The following is a 13,766-nucleotide window of genomic DNA, read 5'->3' as shown; positions in this document are numbered from 1 at the left end:
GGACATGAGGTGTGGTGTGCGGGAGGCGGATACAAGAGGTGAGAACCCCTGAGTCCTCAGGGTCACAAAATAAACAAGTTATTTCCATAAAACACATGCAACATGATAAGCACATTTATAGTGAGCCACTCGGGTGTGAAAACCAAAATAAAAAAATTCCAAAGGCCATTCAATAGGATACACATCCACACTGCACACACACACACACACACACACACACACACACACACACACACACACACACACACACACACACACACACACACACACACACACACACACACACACACACACACACACACACAGTATAAGCTGAATTTCATACCGATTTGTAGTCTGTGTTCCTCATTTTTTGCTTAAAGCCCTCTGTATAAACTCTGTCTGAGAGGTCGAACACTAACATAGCAGGTAGTTACAAGACACGGCTTTGTTGTTGCTGCCATTTACCACAGCAACCAGAACATTATGAGTGTATAAAAACCGTTGCCTTTGTAATTGAGAAATCAATACCTAATTTGCTACAGTGGTCTAGCCAGCCATTGTGTTTAAGTCTGTGTGTGAGCGTATGAGCTGCTCCAGAAGGGCACAGTGGCTCCCAATCCCTCATTTGGACACAAAGGGGCATCTGAAAGGCAAATACCCCAGCCTGTCCCCATTTAACTCTGTGGTCTATTATTACTGCTTGTGCTGAAGTCCGGAGGGGATGTGACAGACAGTACAGAAAAAGAAACAACACTTTATCTTCCACACTGACCTCTGCAGGGTCAGAGAGAGAGAGCATGCACTGATAGGCTGGTGTCTTACCTTCACTACAGTGACCATGCCGTCGTTGCTAACCGGGTCGGTGCGGATGGTGAAGTGGCCAGAGGGGTCTCCGCTGATGATCCGGTAGATGGCGTTCCAGTTTGGCGAGTGCGGCTGGTCGGCATCTATCACCGTTAGATTGGCAACGACGATGTCCACTCGGTTCTCCGGGACCTCACCGGAAAACTGCAAGGAGAAGAGTGAACGGTCAGATTGTAGAATGCAGCTATGATCTTTTAGGACAGGGGTGTGAAACTCATTTCAGTTCATGGGCCACATTCAGCCCAATTTGACCTGTAAAATTTAACCTGTAAAATCATAACATAATAACCTATAAATAACAAAAACTCCAAATGTTTCCCTTTGTTTTAGTGCAAAAAAGTACAAGTACATTCTGAAAATGTTCACATTTAAAGAACTATCTTTTTACAAAAACAGCTGTTGTATTTTTTGCCATGATGAGTCTCAAAGTGGGGCCCAATATTATATTCTTTAAGCCCTGAAACCAGCTGCCAACACACCAAATACACAGGTTTCCAATTCACCTGACACACAGAGTATGTTACAGCAAAAGAACAAATGGATTATAATAATGAAGAAGGTAACATTGACTATTGTTGACCCCCAAGCTCCAGCATGAACAGTTTGCTTGCTGGACAGTGTTGTATGCAGGGGTCCAAAAAGTCTGGGAATTTCCACTGGATTATGCAGACTGCAAATATTCTTTTCCTCACTTTGAGAAAAAGAAGTCCCCGGAGTAGGACAAATTTGAAATAGCAGTTACTTTTATTGAAAAATTACAGTTAATGTCCATCCATCCATCTATTATCTTGACTGCTTAGCCCGTTAGGGGTCATGGAGGGCTGGAGCCTATCCCAGCTGGCTTCGGTAGGCAGGACAGGTCGCCAACCTATCACAGGGCTAACACAGAGAGACAGATACACACCCACACTCACACCCACGGGCAATTTAGAGTGATCAATTTACCTGGTAAGCATGTTTTTGGACTGTGGGAGGAAGCCAGAGTATCCGAGAGAATCCACACATGCATGGAGAGAACATGCAAACTCCACACACCTGCCCGGCCAGGGATTCAAACCAGGAACCTTCTAGCTGTGAGGCAACAGGGCTACCCACTGCACCACTGTGCAGCCCTTACAGTTAATGTCTTCTCTGTAATTTTAAAAGTCATCCCGTGGGCCAGATTGGAACCTCTGGCGGGCTGGTTTTTGCCCACGGGCCGTATGTTTGACACCCCTGTTTTAGGACATACTAAGGTGTTTGAATGCTGTATGTATGCATGTCAGTGTTTGTCATTACATTTTCATTTAGTAGAAGTTTAACGATCTAGCTTTTGGCACAGCTCAGTAGTGAACACCAGCGACTAGAGTTGCACACCAGCGAGCACAAGCACACACTGCAGCATTGTTCCAGTTTCAACGTTTTCTGTCTTTTCTGGGCACCCGTCCTTGATGAGTGGTGATACTTCATTCTTTTTAGAACCCAGAGTGACAAAGGAGGAGAGAATGGTTGCAGAGAAGGCGGCCAGCAGCTGAGAGGGTTAAAACAGCTGTCTGAGTGTATATGAGTGGCTTTTACTTGTCCCCCTAGCTGTACAAACACGTGTTTTGTCCTGATAAGCCTGATGAGGAGTGAGCCGCTGTCTGTCATGTGTCTGTTATGGTGGGGATTGATCAAAGCTTTGCAGGCTCAGGGGATAAAGCCCACAAAGAGGAAACCAAAACAGCGAGGGCTGTGCTGCTTTCCTGCAGAACACGAGTCGACTGCAGCTCCGCCTACACACTCGCAACCCACCGACTCCTTTGGGACCACGTGGGGTCAGACGGTGAGCCATGTTGGCGTGTCTTCATCTCATCTGGAGGCAACAGGCATGCAGCATCACACAGTCACTGTGTCACCATGGGTAACAGGCGTGCAAGAGCCACTGAGCTGCTTATATGAGTGTAGGATATCAAAGAGCAAAGCCCCAGACCAAACACTCCAACAGACCATAATACCCCGCCTGGCAACCCTCGCATCACCCAGCAAACAGCCGACAGCAGCGGGCAGATTAGGAGGCTGCGTCAGGAGAGCTGTTGAGAGACTCAATGACATTCTTAAGACAACAGACAAGTCCGGGTGGTCCTGATGCACTGCTTGCATTGGATAAGTAGGCAGGCTGTCGTATGTTTGTGTCAGAGGGAGCGTGTGTGTGTGAGTGTGTGAGTGTGCTTGAGTGGTTTATTACGGTGGTTTGCTTCAAGGACTCTCCAATGCCAATTCAATAAAATAAAAGTCCAGAGATGGCTCTTGAGCTGCGAAGGGCCCTCGAGCGTCTTCTTTGCCCAGCAAGGAGAAAAAACTGAGGGCAAGCGTTAACCAGATCTGATGGAAGGCTTTGAAGCGTCCACTGAAGCTCCTATTATCAATACACCAGTTTAAGATTTCTCTCTCTCATTATCTTTTTATGGGCCGGGGGGAGTTGGAGGGGGCTTCATCTCGCAGCCAGAGCTTCGGTTATCAACATCTATTCTTCTGATGGGCGATCAAACATGGCGTGGCAGTTTTTTAGAAATTCCCTGCACATAAAACTCTTCATCAGCTGATCAATTTCTCTGAGATAGATACATTCTGTAGAGTTACAAGTAGCAACTATCAGGGATTGCAAGAACTTTGCAGAACGCACATTTCATCAACTGAATAAGAATCTGCCAGCTATGATTTCAGAGTGCCATAGTATTGTGTAGTATTGACTTCCATTCAACATGTCAAAACAGGGCAAAAAAAGGTTGTGTTGTGTAGATGATGATGCAGTGTTTTTAAAGTAAATAACAGCATTTTGAAGTTGAGAATGATTAAGTCTAGAGTTAACTTTTCAGTTAAGAGATTTTTTTCTTAATCTTAAACCAGCAGCTTCTTCTAATTCATCACATTATAGATTTACTTTTAATCTTTGATTCATCTCTCTAAGACTTCAGCTTTTATTTCTAAGCCCTGACTGTGCTATCGTTGTTGTCAATAATGGATTATGATTCAACATTTGAGAATTTGAAATGAAACATTTTAATCTCAATTGGGAAAACCTTGCGGCTTTTCTTCCTCTCACTCTCTAAATGATTTATTTATTGGATGTGTTGAATCTGGTTTCTTCTTTCGTTGTTTTTGGTAGAATACTGTATTGAGTTTTGTTTATTGAACAGTTGAACGGCTGTGTGTCTCATCTGGTAATCTTTATTGTCTGTGCACTTCTTGCCTAAGAAAGAATAGGGGGAGCTCTTTGACTGTGATTGGCACAAGGAGTAGCTGGTTTTCACATGGCACTTGACAAAACACCTCTTGCCCACAACTTCATTCTTTTGTCACTGTTTTGGCAGTGGGGAAAGTCTACTGGAGGCGAGGGGAGAGGAGGGCTAAGAGAAGTGACAGGGGACTTCATCAAGGGAACATTGTGAGGAGAGTACAAGAGGAATGCAAAGGAGGGCTCTGGGTAAATTCACAGGTTACAGGAATTTATCCACACGTGACAATAGTGTGCATATAAAATAAAACTAACTTGTTTTCATTTGTCATATCTTTCTTCATCACAGAAATAATGCACAGAATGTATGCGGTCCCCAATAAGCCCCCAAAGCCTTCTTCACATCTGCACATGTACAGCACCCTTAACCGCCTTGAAAAATAGGGCAGCCTCTGATAGGCGTGATGAAATATTAATCATCAACATTAAAGACAAATTCCACAAACTTTGTATTTCTGGGACACGCTGAAAGATCTATGGGGTTTATTCCAAACACTAAATATTTGCATAATGGCCTGCATTCTCAACAAAATGGCTTTTATGTTATCCCACCGCTAAAGTGGTTGATTTATGAAGGAAGTGGGTAAAAGTGCTCCGCTCATCTCGGCTCCGAAACCTCAAATAAAGTTTATCATCAGTCTCCATGATGGTATTAACTTCCCACTGTGGCAATGATGGAAACGCACTTAAACACGATGGAGTACAGTTAGATAATATGAATCTATTACTGGATACCATCATCAATACGCCACCATCAGCAGAGCATCCTAAATCAGAAGTGAACACCGGGTCAGGAAAGGAGTCTGATTTACAACAAGGCGTGTTTGTGTTTTATCACTGCTGCTGAGGAAAACATCTCCTGACTAGGGTTGCAAAATTTCGGGAATTTTCAAAGTTGGAAACTTTCAATGGGAATTAACAGAAATAAACCAGGAATTTACTAAATTGAAGGTTGGCTCTTAACAGGGAACTTAAATATAGTTGGAGAAAATATATTTTAGCATAATCCTGACTAAAACAACCAGATTTCATGCAAATACCATTGAATATCTATGTTATTCCTCAATCTCATGCACATAGCACACTGCTTACTGCAGGGCTATTGAGACCACACCCCCTACATGCACTGTGCATTCCTCCATCACATGCACAGATGATTTCTAGAATCCTGCAGAGGCTAGGCTTGAGAAGCTTGAGGGAAGATGCTTTTTTATTTGCATTTTGAATGGGACTTTGTTGGAGGTACAGCAGCTCTTTTCATTTAACATTTTGAATGGGACTTTGTTGGGATTACATTTTTGTTAATTTTTTAATGGATTGGGTCGGGGGTAGAGTAATATTTAACTCAACATTCATGTTTTTGTTCTTCAATGAAATAATTGATTGTTCAATAAAATATTAAACACTTGATAAAGTTCTACTTACAAATAAATCTGTTTTAATTGTATTATTTTGGATGGATGTCTGCTTATAACAAAACAAATATTTATGCTTAAATATGTTACCTTTCGAATAAATTACCCTCAAATCCCATGGAAATTTTCCAATTCGGAATATTTCCAAAATTCCCCAGCTTAACTTCCCATGGAAACTTACAAGAAATGTTCCACCCCTTTGCAACCCTACCTGTGACCCAATATCCCCTCATTCCAAAGTCCCTCCCTCCCACTTCTTCCCTCCTTCATTTTTGTTCTTAGACTCTCCACGGTGTTCTAAGAATCACCCCCGTCTCCCCTCTTTGTTCTCTTTTTGCTCACCATCTCCTTTGTGTGTACTTTTTCCCTTCTTCCTCTGCCCTCTCTTTGTACCTTTCCTGCTGTGTGTGATGTAGCAGCTTTCTGATGAGCTCTGTGGCTGACACATGCTTACCGCCAGCGCTAACTCATCATCATAGAGTCTTAATAGCCCCCAGGGCAAATGCTAATGCTAACCCCTCCGCTGCTACCTCAAAGAGCAGAGCCTATACTGTACTGCTGATACCGCCTCAGCTGCTTCTACTGCCTACAGCTGCAGAGCTAAGCACCTTATCTACCCAACAGGCCTGTGCTCTCATCACTGCTGATAGGAGAGCACACATGCTGAAATATTCCGACACCTAACAGCAAACTGACTTTTTCATCAGGACATAAAATTAGAATGCAGGCACACTCACTCAACGTCTGACCGTCTTTACTCCTCTAAACAAACACATGACTCTGCCTCACCTCAAACAGAAAAAAGTGGATCCCAGGAATTCCATTTAAAACCATGCAAATAATAGCCTGGATGATTGTTTTTTTCTACTTCCCAGCTGTCAGTGGGAAATTATGCTCGCAGCTCTGAGCATCCAAACACAGAGCAGACCTGAGAGAAACGGCTTGAGCTAGGATGAAGTGCACGGAGTCTTTACAACCTTAAATCTCCCCCTCTCTGTTTCCTTTTAGTGATTATGTTGTTGGATCGCTCCACATTGTACACACAAACTACATACAGTTCATTACTTCATGTTTTAATTTGGACCCGCTCTAAAAAATGACCTTCTTTAATGTAATCATCATTCTAAATATCACCATCATGACAACAATCATTAACAATTTGCTGGCTCTGGTTTTCTTGCTGATGAAAGTCGATGATATGGATTAGTTCTTTCCTCCTGTGTGTGTGTGTGTGTGTGTGTGTGTGTGTGTGTGTGTGTGTGTGTGTGTGTGTGTGTGTGTGTGTGTGTGTGCGTGTGTGCATCCTCTACAAGGAAATATGTAATTACCCTTTGCACCTCGTAACCCTCCCTCACTGTCCTTGTTTAAATCTCTGTCGGGTTCTTTCCCTTTTTCTTTCCCTCCATCCCTCCCTCCATCTCTTCCTCTCCTTTTTTTCCACTCTCTGCCTCTCTCTTGGCTTTTCCCATCATTTCACCTCTTTCCCCACTGCTTTATTTGAAAGGACTCACAGTTCTGGAGGTCAGCATGGGAGGGTTGTCGTTGATGTCCGTGACGGTAATGATGGCAGTGGCCGTGTTGGAGAGGCCAAAGTTCAGGTTGCCCTCCATATCCGTGGCCTGCACAATGATGGTATACTGGGACACTTTCTGTAAAGAGGCAAAGAACAGGAAAGAAAACAGAGTGTGTGGTTATTCATCTGCAAAAAAGCTTTTTATTTCTCGAGTCTACAGCAACAGCTACAGACTGTGACTCCCAGAGGGATAAAAAAAAAAAAAGGAAAGCTGAGGCTGTGTTGTGTTCTATAGTAGCAGTCCACCGTCTTATTTGAAACACAGATTCACAAGGGTGAAATCTTTTATTCCACTGAGTTGAAAACTCTGCAATGGAATGTATCCAGACTTTACACCATCTGAAGGCTGCACTGTGAAGCTTCCCCACGGGTACGTCTTCAAAGATATCGTCTGTTTTGCGCCACTGATGGACAAATGTGAAGACAATGATCCAACTGACGGGGATTAATGGACTATCTATGGAGCAATAATAGAGGGAATGAAAAATGCCATTCTATCTTTTTGAAATGATGCCTTGTCACTGCTTTGGAAGCTGAAATAGTTCTGTTATTCTTATTTTTTGTACTTGAGTGCATTTTGTCAAGCAGCTCCGTTCTCCTCCCTCTCTCCGGTGGCCTCCTCAGCCTGTTCTTCAGTCTCGGGTGCGGTTAATGGGCTGTAGGAAAGATAAAGCCCAGGATTTCGCCGTCTGGATAATGTGTCTTGTCAGTGAGATTCCCTATTACATTCCCAGTGTCTCTGTCACCTGCTAATTACCGGGTAAATATCCCAATTAGGCCCGGATGCCACATCAGGAGGATTAGACAGCTCCTCTCGGTTCCTCTCATCTTGATGCTCCAACTCCAACCTCGTACACACACTCTCATTAACACTCATACGTACACACACTCTCATTAGCACTCATGCACACACAAACACTCACACCTCTCTTACTTTGTGTCTGGAGGCAGTGCATGCCTGACTGTCCCATCAGCCAGTGTACGGCGTGTACACAACACTCTCACTAATTAAACAAGGGAGTAATTATGTAGAGCTGCTCTGAACCTCTCAGCAGTGCAGCAACACGGCAGCACACCCGGCTTCCTCCAAAGGACTGAGGTCTACTACTGTCAACAAGCTTTCTTAAGTCCACCACAAACCAGTGGAAACCTTAAGAAGAGAATCAGTGTGGGAGTTTATAAAGGAGAGGAACAAGACGCTTCAAATGTAAAGAACAGAGCAGAGGATAAGAGACAGCAGGAGATGCAGCTTAAGCACAAGGGAGGAGTGCAACCAAAAATAGATACTTCTATGTTTCTTTCTCTTTGTAGCACCTTACACCTCCTATAGCCAGGCTGAAGAAGAGAGGGGGATGCTGAAAGTTTCAAAGGTCCAAAGTGCTGACTGAAAACGGACCAGGAAAGCACCACAGTGTGCTGACAGGCATCTTCCTGTGAAGTTGATGTACAGTAGATGAGCAGATTTGTTTTATCTCTTTATACAGTTTAAGACTTTTAATTTGCTTTCTATGAAAAAATATTGGATGAAAACAGAAGACGTTGTTTTATCCCTACTCCTCATGTTCTAACAGCTCTCTTCTGCTCTTCCTTTCCAGCAGGTTGGAGCATTTATCAACACGCTAATAACAATAAATGCATATTGATCAGTGGAACAGAGTTAAATCAAGGCTAAGTGTGCAGCACATCACTTAGGAGCACTTTCACTTACTTCCCTATGTGCATGTATGAGAGTAAAACACAGCAACTAACTCATAGATAAACATCCATACAGAGGTCAGAACTCCAGAGGTAGGGTTGCCAACTTTCTCACTACTAAATAAGGGACAGGTGCACGGTGCCATGGTGGTGTGAGCATGATGTGTCAATTGAGCGTATATTTAGATTCTGATTCAACTAGAAATGCAGAAAGTGTGTATATTCCCTTTAATCCTTACTGTATCATTATGTAACCTCATATGAATAAACCTCAAAGAAACCACAATTTGGCTCTTTACATCAAAAAACAGGCAAAGGAAATATTAAACGCAAAAGAGGAGTATGACTCACCAAATGTACTTTTTTCATGGATACTTTTTGCCGCGCTTGACTGACTCAAGCACTCTTTTGTCCTCTTGCACAGCCAGAGTTTTTGCAGGACTTGGCGCATTTGCGCTGTATACAACTGATGCACATGAGGGGGCCTGTGATTGGATGACAGGCGGTGTGATTGGCACATGATCTGCCACTGGCGTTTTATCTGATCTAGGATCTGTAGAGTGCAGTCTGCTGTATTTACAAGAGTTAATAGTCAATATACGGAACAATTGAGGTCCCGTATGAAACAAACCAATTTAGCCCAATATATGGGATGTCCCGGCTAATAAGGGACAGTTGGCAACACTATCCACAGGGAGCTTTTAGCTAACAGTTTCTTCAGGGCTCTCAAGTCTCACGCATTGGGCTTGAGACACGTGCATTTCAACCTGTTAACACGCTCACATGCCACACTTTGTATTTCTCACACAGAGTAAATACTAGGTCAACGCCCACCAAGTTGCGCCGCTTTTCCTTAAACTGTGGAACAGGTAGGAATCAAGTGGGTTTCCCGTAGAGTTCAGAATGAGCTTGCCACGCACCAGCTAATCAAAAAGAAAGAAAGAAATATAGCTACCCGACAGCCAAACAAAAAATAGCATCACTGTATCCGGGTAAAACAACACAACAACGTCACGTTCCAAAAAAAAGAAGGCACATACGCAATGCCGTGAACGCATATTAGAAGGCGCGATCTGTCTGTAAATGCTACATTGTGCTTACAAGCTGGCTGCGTCTTTTGTTTTGGTGCTGAATCAATCTTTTTTGAATGCAAGGCTTTTTTTTTCGATGAAACAGCTGCCTGCTTCTGCTGAAAACGATACTAAGAGAACAAAAAAGCAATGTCGTAGGCTGCAAGACAAAGAACTCAAACTTTCTGTAAAACCATAAGGCGCTATTTTGTTATTATTTCAAGCAGGCTGCTTCTGATCTGTCAGTGACGCTACACTGGATAAATTGAGGTTGTAGAAAAACTGAGAGGCAAGGACAGTTTCGATTCTTGCAGGTATAGGAGGGTAAAAGTGTGTGTGTCTGTGTAGAAAATGGGGTAAGGGTATAATCCTGCATTATGGGTGACTGCTCAGATTAGCAGTACACAGAGAAAACAGAGTAAAAATAAGCAGCTGAGGATGAGCTGACACATTTTTACTCAATGTTCCCCCACACACCTCTCTCTTTCTCTCCCTCTGTCACCCTCACGTCTCATGCTGCCTCTCTGTCTCCACCGCCAAATTCACACTCACTTCCTCCCAACTCATCGTAATACCCCGTCTGCCCAGCTCTGTTTTTTGTTCTATTGCTCCCTCCACTCCTTTTTTCCTCTCAATTGCCTGTGTTTTATCGAGTGTAGATGTGATTATATGGGCTTTTGTGTTTGTCTGACAGGTGTCGAGGGCATTCCATCTCAGACATTTCCACTTTATCTTTACCACGCAAACACGGACACTCGCACGGACACAGACACACACTCGGGCTCACACACGGCGCAACGTGAGCAGCCCACTGCAGCGTGATGTGTTGTTAATAGGTCTGTCACTGGTGACAGTTTGAGAGGATGATCTGTCTCGGAGATTTCTTTGCAGAGTTGTCACTGGCACATCCATGTCGCGAGAATAAACACATTTGGATCTTGTCACAACTTTTATAGCTCCATAAACAAGGTGACCGCAGAAGAAGGCAATTTACTGTAAAAAGAGATGCGTTGATGTGTGTGTGGTGACAAGTGGCCAGAAAACATTTGTAAGCGGCATCTTGGAGTGTCATCAGAGTAAACAAAGCTGTGAGGAACTTCGCTCCACAAAGTGAGATAAAAAGGTGTATCATCAGAGCAGCTTCTCAGACTGTGTGGACACTACTTGGAGACTAAAACCTCCCTACTTGTGTGGATTTTACTGCAGTGAATTATTTGTGAAGGCTTTCTGATTCTGAATACAAACCTCTCGGTCAAGCCCAGGCGCCACAGTCACGATATCTCCGGTCTCACTGTTGATGGTGAACATGTTGGGGATGGGGCTGTGCGGCGTCTGTGACAGGATTCTGTAGCGCACCATTCCATTAGCTGTGGTGTTGTCATCAGCATCAAACGCAGAGAGATGCATCACGTATGTTCCTACAGGAGAATAGATTATATGTGAGAATACAAATCTGTGATGCAAGCATGCTGAAGAAGGAAATGAAAGTAGTTAATCAGCCTCAGACTATCATATTAAGTGATACCACATGTTTTTAAAAATAAAACCCTTGAAGACTAGTTGAGTAACTGAGTGGAGAAGAACAGTGTGGTGGGTTGAAGATCAGAAGGCCTTGGGTTTACTTGTCAATAATCACTTGAAGAGGAAAACACTCCCACAGGACCCCGAAGTAAAACTGATAAACAAATTCCTTTATTCCACGGTTTTGTTAAACAATCTTACTAGATGATTCAAAGTCAAGTTTTCCTAAACAATGAACTATACTACAGTAAAGGAACCATGTGGCTCGGTCCTTAATTGATCCTCAACTGTCCGCCTCAGTTTCACCCTACTGCAACATTAAAGAGCTCATTCTCTCTCTTAAAGTGACAGTAACCTAACTCACTGCTGGAACAGCAATACCATACTGCTTTTAACTGTACGGAAAATCCACATTAATGAAATCAAATTACTTTTAGCTTACTTTTAAGACATTTTATAACTTATACAATGCAATCCCAAAATGAAGATTAACTTTCAACCCAAAATTATACGGATTATTTATTTACTTTTAACGTGTATGAACGTAACTTGGCCCTTACAAACAGTGAGCAGTTATTTTGTCATGGATTGACGGTTTCACACATTTTTCGATTAAGTGTAGCGAGAATTTTCTGGTTCAAGCTTCTCAGATGTGAGGTTTTCTATTCTCCACTGTGTTTTGTAATAGTCAAGAAGAGTAATGTTTTACACTTTTGGATGGACAACAGAGGGCATTTCGATACCTCCCTTGACTCTGAGAAACTTGCAGAGCATTTACCAAAGTTTCTTACATATATAAGCAGTAAAATACACCACTACTCAGTACAGGGGGGTCTTTCTGCTGCAGCATGGTTTGGTTCTACCTGTAGCCTATGGGGAATGATGTTTGCTTCAGATTAGGGATGTAAATCTTAAGCATTTTCCGTGATCGTTTTTTGGAAATGTTAATGATGAATTATTGATTAATCAATAAAGAAACATTGTTATCCTTATGTTAAAAACACATTTTTCCCCCCTAAATCATATTTTCCACAGCAACAAAATGCTTATAACTGACGGTATTGAATATAAAAAAATGTTTAACACTGATTTTACCATCAGGCTCATAAAAATATTCTCCATGGACATAGTCTTATAAAGTGAAGGCCCATAATACTAACAGAAAAGTAGTTCAGACTCTCAGAGTCCAGTTTTCTACCTACTCATTGTTATTGAGAAAAATAAGCACGTGTACGCGGTCAGGTGTCAGCCGGGAGCGCAACCAAGTCATAATCAGTCCAGATGCAGAACTGGCTCTGATGTTGCTGCTCTGCAAACATAGCATACAAGCAATTCTAACCAGTCTGTTGGCTTTGTATCTAAAGGTGGGGAAATGTCCAGTTTAAAGTTATCAACCTTCACGTCCGTGTCATTGTTGGCAGCAGTTGCGTATTGATCCTCTTTAAAAAGCACACGTGGATCCCTGGGGCGCAGCTACAGCTGCCAGCTGAGCGCATCTGCTGTGTGCAAAACCTTTAGTCAGCTGATTCACATCGAAACATGCTTTAAACTTAAAACCCCTCCCTGATAGCTGAGTGTAATATGAGACCACATGTTATTTGTTCCACATGATAGAGAGTTTAAAAAAAAATGCGTGTTTCAAGTAATTTTTTTAACAATCAATTAATCGATAATTGATTAATTGTTTACATCCCTACTTCTGATGCACTGAAATCACTTCATTAGTGTCCTGGCATCATGGCAGGTCCTCAGGTCTACTTTTTCACTACAGTACAACACATCAGAGGGAAATATTTCAGTATTTGTAAGCATCTAACTGAGTACATCTTGGGAATTAAAGGAAACTCAGTGCAATAATTCTGTTGTTACATGCAGCCAAGGTTTCTCCCTCCTGCTGTCTCTCTGTTCTCTCTCATCCCTCTGCCTGCTGCACACCTGAGTGGAGAAGGTGATTTAGAGAGGCAGGTAGTGCAGAGGCTCTCTCAGACACAAACTCGCTGGGCAGCTTGATTTTTTCAGTGAGGATTTTGTTGTCCTCCTTTAACCTTGTTTTCCCTCCCCAGGCCGACATCCCTCAGCTTGAGTTAGATGCTGAGATTTGTTATTTTAGTTTGTTGTATTAGCTCGGGCAGGAGGCCACTGGTAGAGCAGTAATCTGTCTTTTATTTTTCAGGTTTGGTTTTTGCTCTTAGGTGGTTTAGGGAGAGGTGATGGGAGGGATAATCAAGGCCCAGCATCTTCCCTCTTTTTGTTCATTTTGGCGAGAGTCCCTTTGGTTCTCTTGTTTTAGAGTTTTTGATTTATGAACATTCTGAGGTTTTGCTTTGATAAAGCATGCAGGTTTTAACTTCAAAATTAAGTGTGATGTCCTTTTTTATAAGCTGCCATCT

General features: G+C 42.7%; 1 protein-coding gene across 1 annotated transcript in view; it reads right to left on the bottom strand.

Moving 5' to 3' along the window:
• The window catches only part of LOC117821268 (cadherin-4-like), a 334,441-nt gene that overhangs the window by 36,990 nt on the left and 283,685 nt on the right, over positions 1-13,766 (bottom strand). Inside the window, exons 9-11 of the mRNA XM_034695419.1 lie at positions 11,101-11,273; positions 7,029-7,166; positions 805-990 (exon numbers count right to left, since the gene is read on the bottom strand). Coding sequence (XP_034551310.1) covers positions 805-990; positions 7,029-7,166; positions 11,101-11,273 — 497 coding nt within the window. The remainder of the gene's footprint in view (positions 1-804; positions 991-7,028; positions 7,167-11,100; positions 11,274-13,766) is intronic.

The sequence above is a fragment of the Notolabrus celidotus genome, chromosome 11 (assembly GCF_009762535.1).
Source record: "Notolabrus celidotus isolate fNotCel1 chromosome 11, fNotCel1.pri, whole genome shotgun sequence".
Taxonomy (NCBI): Eukaryota; Metazoa; Chordata; class Actinopteri; order Labriformes; family Labridae; genus Notolabrus; species Notolabrus celidotus.
Note: the sequence above shows the minus strand (reverse complement) of the source record. Positions and strands in the feature narration are given on the sequence as shown.